The sequence below is a fragment of the Molothrus ater genome, chromosome 19 (genome assembly GCF_012460135.2).
Source record: "Molothrus ater isolate BHLD 08-10-18 breed brown headed cowbird chromosome 19, BPBGC_Mater_1.1, whole genome shotgun sequence".
Classification (NCBI taxonomy): domain Eukaryota; kingdom Metazoa; phylum Chordata; class Aves; order Passeriformes; family Icteridae; genus Molothrus; species Molothrus ater.
Genome location: NC_050496.2, coordinates 5937782 through 5950602, shown reverse-complemented (window position 1 = coordinate 5950602; position 12821 = coordinate 5937782). Strand labels below are relative to the sequence as shown.

The following is a 12821-nucleotide window of genomic DNA, read 5'->3' as shown; positions in this document are numbered from 1 at the left end:
CCGCGCCGCGGTCGCTCAGCGCAGTTAATAGTGGCACGGGGCACTCACAGGCGTACACTGGGTTGCTCAGCGCAGTTTATTGTCGCACGGGCACCCGCAGCCGCCGCCGCCGCCGCCATCGCAGCGCCCAAGCACCGCCGCCCCCGCCCCTGCCCCTGGAGCGGCGCCCAGCAGCGGGCGGGGGGCGGTGGCGGCGGGACGGGGGTGAGGGGGAGCAGCCAAGGGAGGGCGAACCCCGCGGGGTGGGAGGACCTGCGGCTTCCACCCCCGGCCCTGCGCTGCCCCAGATCCCCGCTGTTCTGAGGCAAAGCCCCACCACGCCAGGGTCCATCCAGCAGCCGGACCCCGTGCACCCACCCGGCCCACTGAGCGGAGCCCCCGCACCACAGCCCTTTGTAAGGCCTCCGCCATGGCCCCTCAGAGGGGAAGGGGGTTCCCTCCTGCCCGTCAAGCACCGGGGCTCATGCTGGCTGCCCCCCAGGCAGCCCCACCATGGCCCCCCCACACTGGCCCTCGCAGGGGAAGGGGTCCCCTGCTGCCCGACAAGCACGGGGGCTCATGCTGGCTGCCCCCAACAGTGGGCACGGGGAGGGGGCTGCGTGGGGGCACCCTCCCGTGCAGCTTAGCAAACCCCCAAGTCTTGGTGGAAGGAATGATCGGGGGGATTGTAACAGCTGGGGAGGGGGTCCACATGTCCAGATGTCCAGAGGGTTCAGAGGAAGGGGTTGAGCCCCCCGGGCGCGGACGGCGGGGCCGGGGGGCCGCTCAGCGGCAGTAAAGGCTGCGGCAAGGTGCTGGGGAGTTCGGGGAAGGTGCCAGCCTGCGGAAAGGCACTGGCGGAGGCGGGGAGGGCAGCGGTGGCAGCGGGGACGCTGCTGAGAGGCAGCGGCAGGGATGCGCTGTAGGTCATGGAGTTGGCGGGGTGGCCGGTGGGCAGGCCGGGCACTGGCGAGCTGGTCCGCATCTGGTTCAGCGTCGGCTTGGGCTGCTCGGAGAGGCTGAAGGGGTTGGTGGGGGATGGTGTGCTCAGACCTGGTAAAATGATGGACATGTCAGGACAGCCAGGCCGCTTCCAGCAGTTCTGCTCCTCCTCTTTCTCCCCCACCACCACCTGCCCAGCGCAGGGAAGCCCCTGGCCAGCAACCCTGCAGCACCTACCCGAGAGAAAGGGGTTGCGGGTCTTGGAGGCCGGAGTAGGTGCAACCAGGGAGTCCAGATTGACCAGGGAGGAGGCGGCAGGGCCAAGGAAGGCCTCGGGAGTTTTACAGTCCTTCCGATCCTTGCCGGATTCAGGCAGGGAGTCAGCCAGGTTGGCAAGGTCAAAGTTCTTTGCCCCATCCTGCCTGGTGCTGGGGAACAGGTCGCCAAAGGGGTCGGGCTCTGAGATGGAGGGAGGGGAGATGAGACACATGAGCCAGCCAAGGGTGACAGCACTCTCCCTTGTCACTGCACAGGGTGGCTGACAACACATCTCACCCCAGGTCACAGCGTGACACAGTGGGGCTGAGCCTGCAGCATGGCCTGCCCAAGTTTCCCCCAAGCCACCGTGGGAGACAGCAGAGTTAGGGACATGAGTGCACACAGAGACTTGGGCTGCTCCCTCAGCTGTCAGGCAGACTGAGGCCACAGCACGTGCCCGTGGAAACACAATCTGGCCATACCAACAAGCAACTACACACAACCTGGCCAGCCCTAGAACTGCCTCCCTGCCACAGGCAGGGACAAGTCACCACCTGCCCACTCCCAGCTCTTACCCACAGGGCTGCTGGACTTTGCCGAGGAGGGCGGCTGCGAGGGCTCCTGCTCCGGCGGCTCGGGCGGCTTTGCAAACAGGTCAAAAGCGTTCCCCCCTGGAGCTGGGGGGAAGAGGGGACACTCAAGGAGGGGAGCAAGCAGGGAGGTGTGGGGCAGGAGATGGAAGGGCAGGAGAGAGGCAGGGCTGGCTGCCTGCAAGGAGACAGAGAAGACAGGATGCAATGCAGGGCATGGGTTTGGGGGTCAGGAATGTGCACTGGGGAAGGCTTAGATGCGCTAGATCACAGGATCATTGCAGACCAAGACACCCCTACTGCTTGCAGCCATTACATCATAACAAGCAGGTCCCTTTCCCAGCTCCAGCAGGGACAGGTAGAGGGGACAGGTCTGCAGGAATGCTTTAGCAAACAGCACTGGCCCCCAGACCAGGTTCTGCAACCCTCACCAGGGACCAAAACAGGGGGCAACACATGCAGGACCTGCACAGGGCTGGAGGAAACACCCAGGAGGAACTGAGAGTGACAATGAGCTTTGAAACACAGGCTGCTCCTACAACTGTTTCCCGATCTGTAACATGGCACCTGCGACCAGCAACGGTCCTGTCTAGTCCTGGCAGGGTGTACAGGGGTCATTTGGGTTGAGCAAATAGGTATCACTAATGGGACACAGCATCACCCCACTGCTGGAGGGGTGTGGGGCTGCCACCTGCTCCCATCAGATGGCTCTATTAATTGCCATGTTAATTAAAGCAGCCTGTTCTGTACAAAGATAAAGCCTAAAAGTTCCTTGAAGTCTTCAGGATGCTGAGGGGTGAGCAGAGGTCCTGCTAAGGGACAGGAGGGTGGGGAAGGGGTGCTTGGGGAGCTGGTTGAAGGAGGAAGGGGGGAGAACCCAGAGATGCCCACTTGCAGTAGGGTAGTGATGGTCAAGGCTGTCCTCAATCCTCAGCAAAGCCAAAAGGTCCATTGGTCCTCTTACCAGTGGTTGGAGGCTGCTCAGGCACAGCAGCCCAAGGGTCAGGAGCTGGTGTAGAATTGGAGCCCTGGGGGGCTGGGGGGGATGCTGTTCCCCAGGGGTCTGCAGGAGGGAAGCCAGAAGACATCGGTGCCTTCCCCCAGGGGTCAGAGGCTGCAGTGGTGCTGGGGGGAAAGTCCCAGGGCCCAGCAGGGGTTTGCTGGGATGAGGAGCTCGCCTGGGAGAGGGGCTCCCCACCAGGGTCTGGGACTGGCACCCAGGGATCCGCTGCACCAGTCCAGGCAGAGGCCACCGGCTCCACTTTGGGTTTCATATCTGGAAAAAAAGGGAAACTCTGGGAGAGGGGAACAATGCAGAGCACAGAGGAATGCTGAGTGGTGGTTATGTGGCCAGGAGACCATGGCTTCCAGCAGTACCACCTGGGAGTGTAATGGAGTAGGCACAAGAGGGAGAAGGCAGAGGTCCTCATTGTTGAGCTGCTGGAGGAACAGAGGCAAGGGACAACTTTCTGCCACTGTCCCAAATTTTGGCAGCCTGCAAGTTGTCCTCACCTGTCATATCCCATGGGTCAGCAGACGTGTGGCTGGAGGGGGCTGGCGCCGGCCCGAATATATCTGCCAGCTCCAGAATAGAAGACTGCAGACAGGAAGGGAATAAAGAGGTGAGAGGAGCTTGGGGCAGACCTTCAGGATCACCCCTGTGTGGCCACCCAGCCTCCAGTGCTATACCTGGCTTTTCTTCATCTTATCTTCTTCTTGCTCTTCGTCCCTGCCTGGAGCAGTCTCCTCCACAGGTCTCTGCTGCAGGGAGTTCTCCCCTTGCCAGGTCCTCACTTCCTGTGGGGACAAGGGATGGGACCTGTGAGCTCAGCAACCCTGCAGACAGCACCTTCTCCAGGAGACACACCCAGCACAGGAGCTGCCACCCAAGAAGTCCCAGCATCTGAGCAGACAGCTCCTCCAGGGCCGAGCCCCCCAGGAGAGCACTCAGCAGACAGCCCGGAGCAGCAAAAGCAAAGCAGGCACCGGAGCAAGGTGATGTTTTGGGCTCCAGTGCCACAGAGAGACCAAGTGCAAGGAGAGCGGAGCGCCAGGACTGTAGGACACAGGTACCTTCTCGTGCTCCTCTTTGCTCAGCGCGAGCGCGAGCTGCAATTGCCTTTCTTCATCTGTACTGGAAAGTGGAGGAAGTGGCTTCTGGCAACAGAGGAAATTGGGTGATATTTCAGCTTGCCCTCAACTCGCAAGACTGCTTGTGGTTGTCCCTCTCCTTGCCACCACCATTCCAGTGGCCCCTTGCCTGCCTACACAGCATCTGTGCCCATCCAGCTGGCCTTGCCTGCAGACCCCCAGCCCAGTGTCCCTGTGCTCTCTAACCAGATCCTGCTCAGGTTCCGTGCAGCCCCTGCCCAGCTCCTTCCCCGATCCCATCACCTGCCACTGGATTAAGGCTGGGATGACCCTAAATTAGGCAGTCAGCATCTCCCCTGGGAGGTTTTTGGGGACCCTGATGCAGTCAGTGAAGGAGAGGAGATGAGTAAGACATCTCCTTGCCCTGGCAGCCTGCTGGGGAAAGATGGTTTGTGACACTGACCGGCCTCAGTTTGGGATTCCTGCCAGCCCCAACAGAGACCTGAGTAGACTCTGGGGAGAGGCTGTCCCTGTACCACCATGGTGGCCCTGATCACTGCCCCATGACACTTTTCCAGCAGTGTGGAGACTCATGGGGGCTGGGAATGGGTACCCTGATAAGGGTGTATGTGTGTGACACCCATAAATGTGTGTACATGACTGTGCAGCCCAGATGGACTCCACGAAAAAGGCAACACTTTCCAGAGAGTTTCTTCAGTGCTCATTGGAACAGTGTGAGGATGCTATAAATACTCCAATTCCAGGACAAAAATAGGGATATACACCCTGCTCTACCTCCAAAAGAGCCTCCATCGAGCAGGAAAGACTGGCAACAACAAGCATCATCTCTAGAGCACATCCTCTGCCTGGCACGACTGAGCTCATGGTGCTGGGTGACAACTCCAGGGGATACCCACCAGTCCAGCCATGCAGCTCCTTGATCCCTATGTTCCTCTGATTTTGTGTACTGGCTGTACCTACAGGCTCATGCACACTGTGCTAGCTGTTTGCTGGTGACCAAATAATCCATTCTTGGTGGAAAAGGGGCCAGCAGACAGAAGGGACAGCCTGAGGTGGCTTCACACTGGGCACAACATCTCACTTGCTTGATTCCTCTTGGGGCTGTTTCCAGTGCTCCTTTTAGCCTAGTTTGAAAGGACCAGACAGTGGGAGGGAGCATCTGTGTGCAGTGAGCCCCCAGACCTCTGAGTGCAGGCCCTGGTGCTGGCCTGCACCCACACAAACTGCTGGGCATGGCTTTGCCTCCTAAAACCTCTGTGGGTAGGCAAGAGGAATGGGGGAGCTTAGAGCAAAAGTCCTCAGCAGAGGAGGGCAACCAGGTTGGGGGGGTGGGCTTTGGGGTAAATCCAAAAGACCCCCCAAGTTCACCCTGGTGTCTGGGAGGCTGGACAGATCCCAGCCTGGTGCTGTCTTCTCTGATATGAGAACAGGGAGCAGGGACAGCCCACGCCTCCATCTGCCCGCTCGTGATTTTGGATGCCAGACACAATGCGAGCAGCCTGGTACAGTTGCAGGTACATGCACCAGCCTCAGGCAGCCCTCAAAATCCTGCCTCTTCCCAGGGAACTGACCCACTGTGTTCACAGATCAGGCAAGGTAAGGGAGGTGCCTCACACTCCAGGACAGGCAGGGCCACTCTACCTTCTCTGCCTCCTCCCGACTCATAGCCAGTGCCAGCTGCAGCTGCAACTCCTCCTCTCCTGTCGTCTGGGGCCGTGCTTGCTCCAGGTCAGAGGCAAACCGTGGGGATGAGGATGATGCTGGGAGATAAAAGAGGAAAAGGGGAAGGAGTGGCATCAGGACTTGAGGTATTTTGGAAAGCACATCAGCAGTTTCCAGGCCTCTGTCCCAATACCCAGCCTCCCCAGGAGATGTAGCCACAGTTTAGAGCTCACTACCTTGAACAAGCCATGAGTTTAAGGCTGGAGGCACCACCAGCTGCCACTGCTACTGGGGTCCACCACTGGCCCAGCCAAATCTCTGCCCTGTGGTGCAGGATGGGCTTCACCACCACCATCCCAAAAGATGCAGAAGAATGATGGGCACCAAGCAGGTGCAAACCAAATCTAACACCTGCCTCCCCTGAGAGAGCCCGAGTGAACTGCCAGTAACACTCACAGTTGAATGAGGAGGGTGAGCCCCGTGCCCGGCTGTAATCTTCACCGTAGGGTGATGCCCGGCGGCCGTAGGTGACCTGGTGGCTGCCACTGCCCATGCCCTCCAGGGCCATGCGCTCCTTGGTCTGCAGCGCATGCGCCCGTTCCTGCTTCAGCCGCTCCTCATCCTTCAGCAGCGCCATCACCTGCTTCACCTTTTCCCGGATGTTGATGCCCTGGTCCTTGCCATCACGGTCCACATACTGGAAGTCCTTCAGCGTCTGGATGGTGTAGAGGTTCTCCCGGCACTGGTGGGTCACCTTCTCAGAGCCAGTTTTGATGAGGTAGTCCAGAAGGGTGAGGGCTTTGTAGACATGACGCCAGTTCTTGCCGCTGTCGTTCAGCCGCCGCCAGATCATGCCCATGACCTCGGCAAAAGCCACTGTGTTGAAGGTGAGGTCAGCGATCTCTGACATCAGAGAACTGGGAGGACCCCAGGGATCATTGGAGGTGGCCTCCCGCACCTTGATCTCTGCCTCTGAGTAGTTGTGCACGATGTTCTTCACCTGCCGACGCAGCGCCGAGGTTGTCATGGCTGTGTGGTGCTGGAGACCTGCTGGTGGCAGGCAGGAACAGTGGAGAAGGGATGAGTGAGCACGGCCACAGCCTCACCGGCACCTGCAGCAGGGAACAGTGACACAGAGATCTCAGCATCGCCCCAACCACCAAGACCCATTCCCAGAGTCCTTGACTGGCACCAGGGACATTTCTCAAGGTGGATGTGACCATGATAGGGGCATCAGATGCACCCTGCTAGGCTGCCACAACTCACCAACTCAGACACACAGGATGCTCAAGAGGAAAAGAAATCTCATGGCAAGTGATACCCAGAATTGCCAAGCCACCACAAGTTTTGTCTCTGGATTCAGCAACATTTGGAGATTCTACCCTGCACTTCTGCTTCTAAAAGTAATCATCTGAAAATGGCAGCTCCCTCCTCCAGATCCTGTCTGCCTCAACTCCACTCTCCTGGCAAAGCTGATTTCAGACCCTCCCAGCCCTTGTGCAGCCACGAGTTCCCCTGTACACCCAGATTCACTACCTGCAGCTGCACACAGCCCTGCTTGTCCCAGTTGTCAGCCCAAGGCTCTCAGTGCTGTCAAGGCTGCATCATGCAAACCCAAAACCTCGTCATGAGTCAGAGCCTATAGCGACTCTCTAGTGCTGGCAGCTGCTCAGGCAGGTTTTCCCAGCAAATTCGGTAATTTTGCTCCTGCGAGAGGCTGGTGAATTCAGGGTGCTAACAGCCAGTGCCAGGTTAGCCAGCAGGATGGATAATGCAATGCCCCTCTCACCAAAACCCCAAGCTGTCTGAGCTTCCTCTGGACCAAGACACAGGGGCAGCAGGGGTTGGCATGGCTGGGAGCTGCCCTGGTACCTCCCCATGGGCAATGCCTGTCCTTGGGATGTGCTGCACTGACACAGATGCAGTGACGTGGGGCAATCTGGACTTGTCCTCACATGAGCCCATCACAACCCTGTGCCCTGCTCCATGCTAGTCCTAAATCCTCACCTTCTCCCTGCATGGTGAGAAGACACTGTTCACCCTCATTTTATCAGAGAGTCAAGCTGAGGGAGAGGCAGAGGCTGCCTTGCCCTCGGCAGGGTTGCACCGCAGTACGGGGGAGCTGAGCTGCTCCCAGAGCCCTCACTGCAGCTGTGACAAAACTCACTAGCAATTTTTCCCCCATCCAAGATAACACATGTGAGCAGAGGAATATCTCCCCCACACAGCAGTCTGCAGACAGCAGTTATCAGTGTCCATTTCATCATTCACCTCGGTTTCCAGTACCTCCCTGGACTGCAGCTGCTGCACCACATCCAGCCCTCTCCCAGCTCAGGACACCACTCCATCGCACTGGAGCTGGGCCAGGCCTCTGTCCCAATACCCAGCCTCCCCAGGAGATGTAGCCCACAAGCCATGCACGGCACCCACCATGGTCCCACACAACCCGCACGACTAGTCCAGCACATCCTGCTCCTGTGGGCCAGCAGCCAGGTGCCCCACAGCTCCGCCAGCAACATCTCCTGTGAGTCAGAGAGGAGCCTGGCACCGCCACGCTCACGGGCGGACAAAGTTTCTCTCGAGTCGGTTCCCTGCACCGATTCGCTTTCGCAATGCAGCCCGTCAGCGCGGCCTTTGGATCCTGCCGGGAGAGCCCATGGTGCAGTCGGCCAGGCCACTGCCTGCCTGGCACAGAAACGCCTCTGGGACAAGGGCAGTAACACAGCAAAGTCCTCCAGGACTTGGCTCCATGCTCTGCTTTCCACCAACACCCAGGTGGAGATAAAGTCACATTCTCCAAAGGTGCCACCAGCCTGGAAAGCACCAGCAAGCACATTGGCAGTCCGAAGAGGAGGCAGGATGGTTCCTTCTGCCTCCAACAGGTTTTCTAGCTGGACAAAGCCCAAGGTCCAGTGACAGGCTCCCGGCATGGCTCATCCTGGCCAGAAACCTGACCCCAGGTGGACTTTGCCGCTATGAGATGGCCTGGGAAGTCTGAATGGAAAGAGATGGGAAGCATGGGCTGGGGCAGGGATGAGAGGAACGTAATCAGGGCTGGAGCTGCCAGCGGGATTTAGAGGTGAGGGTTTATCAAACACAGAATCATCCCCCCCCCTCCCTGGAATATAAAGGGAGTGAAACAGAAGCTGTGTGGGAGATAAGGCGGCAGCACCCAGCAGCTCATATGGAATTACTGCAGTGACCTTGACCAAGAGTGGCCAGGTGGGAGAAGGACACGGCTGCGGGTCTAGGTCCCCATCGCCCGCGGGCCGGCGCGGGGGGCTGCGGGGGCGACGCGGGAGCGTCGAGGGGGCGAGGAGGAACGGCCTGGAGGGGGAGCGGTAGGGATGGGGGGGATGCAGGGGGGGGCAAAAGGGGCCAGCGAGGGGAGGGGGGCCGGGAGGGGGATTTACAGATCCATCCTTAATCAGGTGCAGGGCTGAGAGGAGCGGCGACCGCCATGGGGGAAGCAGCAGGGAACGGCCCCCGCAGCGCCCTCCGCCGCGCCGCCGGGCTCCCCCTCCCGCAGCCGCAGCGGGGGCCCGAGCCTGGCCCGGGAGGCGGCCCGGCACCGAGCTGCCCGCCGGGGCCCGGCACCCCCCGCAGTCCGCGATGCTCCAGCGTCCAGAACCTTCCTCCTCCTCCCCCCCCACCGCAGCCCGGTGCCAGGGGCGCGCAGCCCCGGTTACCTGCGCAGTGCTGCCGCCGGTGCCGCCGCCGGTGAGCGCGGGCTGGAGGCGGCCGCAGCCGCCCGCTCCTGCTGCGCGCCGCCGAGTTGCCGGGCTGGCTGGGCAGGTCCCGGCGGCAGGTCCCGGCTTAACCCCTTCGGGGCCGCCCGGGCACCGGCAGAGGCGCTCAGGCCCCCCCGGTGCGGTGCGGCGCAGCGCGGTGCGGTACCGGCCGCGGGGGATGCGGCGCCGAGCCCCTGCCCCGCCGCATGCGGGAGGCGGGGATGCTGTAAATGCTCAGTCACTGCCCCTTCTCTGGCAGCCAGCCAGGCGCTGCTCGCTGCTGCCTGCGCGCCTCTATTCCTTTTCCTTTTCCCCCCCCCCTCCTCCCCCCCATTATTTTTAGACAGAAATCCACGTCCCCGGGCGCGGAAGAAGCTCCGAGGGATGTCGACCCTCCCCACCACGCAGCTCCCTCTCTGCTACCCAAGGCCACGCTCGCAATTTGGGTTCTTTAAATTAATTTTTTTTTTTCTTTTGCTAGGATCTAAATTTGGAGCGGGTTCTTCCCCTGCTCTGAACAGCTCCCGGAGCCTGGCTGGGGCGAGAGAGGGAGGCATCAGATGACATGACAAAATAAGTCATGTCTCTCGATCATTTTAATGCCACCCCCTCTCTCTCGGCCTCTGCCTTCCATTTTAATCACTGACAGCCCTTCAAGTATTATGGATTATATTTAATCTTTTTAATATCACTGACATTTTCCATGAGATGGAAAACATCTCAGGTGTGCTGAGACATTCTTGGGCGGGAGGGGGGGGTCATGCCTTCCTGCTGCTGCTTCCACCAGCCACACAAAATGCTGAGCTGAGATCCATCTTGCCCCCAGGGTTCTGCCTTAGGTCTTCGGGGAGACCATGTGCCCCTGGGGGCTCTGCAGATCTCAGCAGCCTGACATTCCCAACAGGCTGTGGCCGTGCAGGCTGAATAAGCATCTAGTCCCACTCCTAGCTGCAGTGTGGGAAAAGAGGATATCCAGCATCCAAACCCTCTGCAGGTCAGCCCAGAGAACATCCCAGCTCAGGAAGTGGCAGGCATTCTTCACGGCAGCCCAAGCTCCATGGGCTCCATGCTTCCTCTTCCTCCATTCCCAATGCTCCTGATTCACTGTGTCAGATGGTGAGGTAGACAGCTTGCCTTTCTTCAGGCAGTGATTTTTTTATAAGCAAAGTGAACCTCTCCATGGGGAGAACATGCCAGGAGGTGTTTTTGGAGCTGTACAAATGTGGGGTTTCTTTGCGGGGGGTCCCAAAGCCCCACTGTGGGTATAGGACCCAGCAAAGCACTGCTTGCCCTCAGCAGAGCCTGGCTGCTCACCCAGACCCCCTCTGCCATTGGAAATGTACTGTCATCTCCACTTGCCTCATTTTCCTGCAATTCCCCCCCTTCCCATCCTCACTGGTGGTGATGGTGTCTTCAGGCCCCACTCACGTGATGGGTTTGGAATGCAACTCCCAAGGCCAGGAAGGTTGCTCACCTTGGTTATTTAGCAAACACAACACAAATTATTAACACTAATACAAATAATGCCCACGCTTGGGAGAGGAGAAGGAATAATTTCCTTGCCTGGCTGCAAGGACTCAGCCTTACAGTATCCTGCAGAGTGCAGGGCTGACAGCCCTGAGGGTCTTGCTGCTTAGGACAGAGCCCACAGCTCACACTAGGCCTGTAAATAAGAAGTATATGTTTCTAAAGCTACTCTGTGGAAACCACCTCTAATTCCACTGCAGTTCCTGTTCTGTTACTTCCACAAATCAATGCAAAAGGAAAAAAAAAAATCAGCTGGCTCACAAAAAGCTGCAGCAGCCAGACAGCAGAGTACCACAACTGTTGGCCAGCACATCCTTTCCTGCATGCTCCTTGTACCTCATTCCCTGAGGACACTCTTGTCCAAGGCTAGAAGAGGCACTGGCAATATTTATGACAAAAATTTATGACAAGAAATTAGACTATTCACAGGTTTGTTCTCTTTTGCAGAACTTCTATGCCACCCACCTGCCCTCTGCTATCAGTCTCCTCCCTGGAAGGGACAATGCCAGCACAGGACATTCTTCCATTGTACGTGACTGATGTAAAACTTTCATCTACCCCATGTTGTATTAACAGATTTTCCTGTGGGTAGATGAACACATGGAGCCTGGTTTCAATATGCTGGACTGAAGATATGGATCCATGGAGACATGGATGGGCTTTATCATCCTTTAAGGTAAAACTACCAAATGAAAGGATTCCTGCCTCTCCGACAATCACGTTGCCTCTAGAACATGCAGACTCCCTCTCTCCTAGAAACAGATGGCTTGAGCAGTTTGAGTTGGGCAAATTCACAAAGCTGATAATCATCTCCAGGGAGGCAGGAGCTATTGTCAGAGCCTGTGAGACACACCCCAACTTCAGGCCTTTTTCCTCCTAATTCTCAAAATGTTGCTGAAATTCTCACTCCAGGAATGCTGAGCAGAGACATTCCCTTTGTGGGTCTCTGCCCACTGAGCCACAGGAGGCTTCTGCTGCTACAGAAGCCAAAATGCTTCCCCACACCCCACTATGAGAAAACATCTCAAAAGATGAGGAGCCTCACCTGGCCAGTGAAAAAAACAAGCTGTGTTTTGACATGGTATTGCTGGGAGCCAAGGGGAGAAATAGATCTCTCCCCAGGGACAGCACAGGAGTTAAAATGAGAAAGCAGAAGACACCAATGCAGCAGAAGGAGCAGTCATTTCACACTACATGTGCAGCTGCAAGCCGTGTGCCAGCCCAGGGACAGGGGCATGTGCCCAAGGGGCACACCTGGAGCCACTGAACTCATGGCTGAGCGATGCTGAGCATGGATAGGCATCTGCTGCTTAAGAGCTCCAGTGGGATCACCATCCCCAATTAATGATCTACACTGATGTCATTGCTCTACAGGGCCAAAGCCTTTCTGGGGAATGCTGTCCAGCAACTTTAGCAGGAAGGTGGCACTTACTGACACCAGGCCAAGACAGACCCCACAGAGAGCTCACTCTGCCTCAAGAACCTGCTCCAAGTCCAATGTGCCACATGCAGGCCTGGGATGCCTCCACAAAAAGCCCCATTCCAGCAGTGATGCATACAGATGGAAAATGGTGATGGAGCCCAGACACACAAGGCAGATGGACAGACAGGAGGGGTGGCTCTAACAGGAGGACTTAGCACGGCTCACAACTTTTATAGCACAAATTTCACTCATTTAAGAGTGATTAGTCTTGGAAGGAAGCATGTAAAACCTGGCTCAGAATGGGGTATAGGTACCTGGAGCTCAATGGAAAGAGATGGCAAGATCATCACAAGAAGGAAATCTAAGAGTGCAAAACCAGGCAGGGTGGCACACCCCTTGGGACAGTGTTTTTACTGGGATCCAGAATGCCTCAGAGAAGCCTCCTGTCAGCAAGTCCCAAAGAGAGACTGGACAAGATGCCCAAAATAAGCTAAAACCCAGGATGGATTTGTCTACTCTCCTGGTACCAGTATTCATGAGTACAAGGACATCCTGTTCACTCATCTGCTAGCAAAGCAGAATCAAGACACAAAGAAT

General features: G+C 57.7%; 1 protein-coding gene across 2 annotated transcripts; it reads right to left on the bottom strand.

Moving 5' to 3' along the window:
- Nucleotides 1-53: 53 nt before the first annotated feature.
- On the bottom strand, nt 54-9452 carry EPN3 (epsin 3). Of its 2 annotated transcripts, XM_054516881.1 has the most exons (10): nt 9233-9452; nt 6000-6655; nt 5523-5641; nt 3843-3926; nt 3459-3566; nt 3282-3366; nt 2734-3045; nt 1755-1856; nt 1159-1380; nt 54-1032 (listed from the first exon to the last, which is right to left on the bottom strand). In XM_054516881.1, exons 2-10 carry the CDS (start codon nt 6568-6570, stop codon nt 713-715), a joined length of 1923 nt encoding a protein of 640 aa, XP_054372856.1. In that variant the 5' UTR covers nt 6571-6655; nt 9233-9452; the 3' UTR covers nt 54-712. The 2 variants fall into 2 exon arrangements, with proteins under 2 accessions (XP_054372856.1, XP_036250581.1); XM_036394688.1 differs by lacking the exon at nt 3843-3926 and having other exon boundaries at nt 9233-9450.
- Between the last annotated feature and the right edge of the window lie 3369 nt (nt 9453-12821).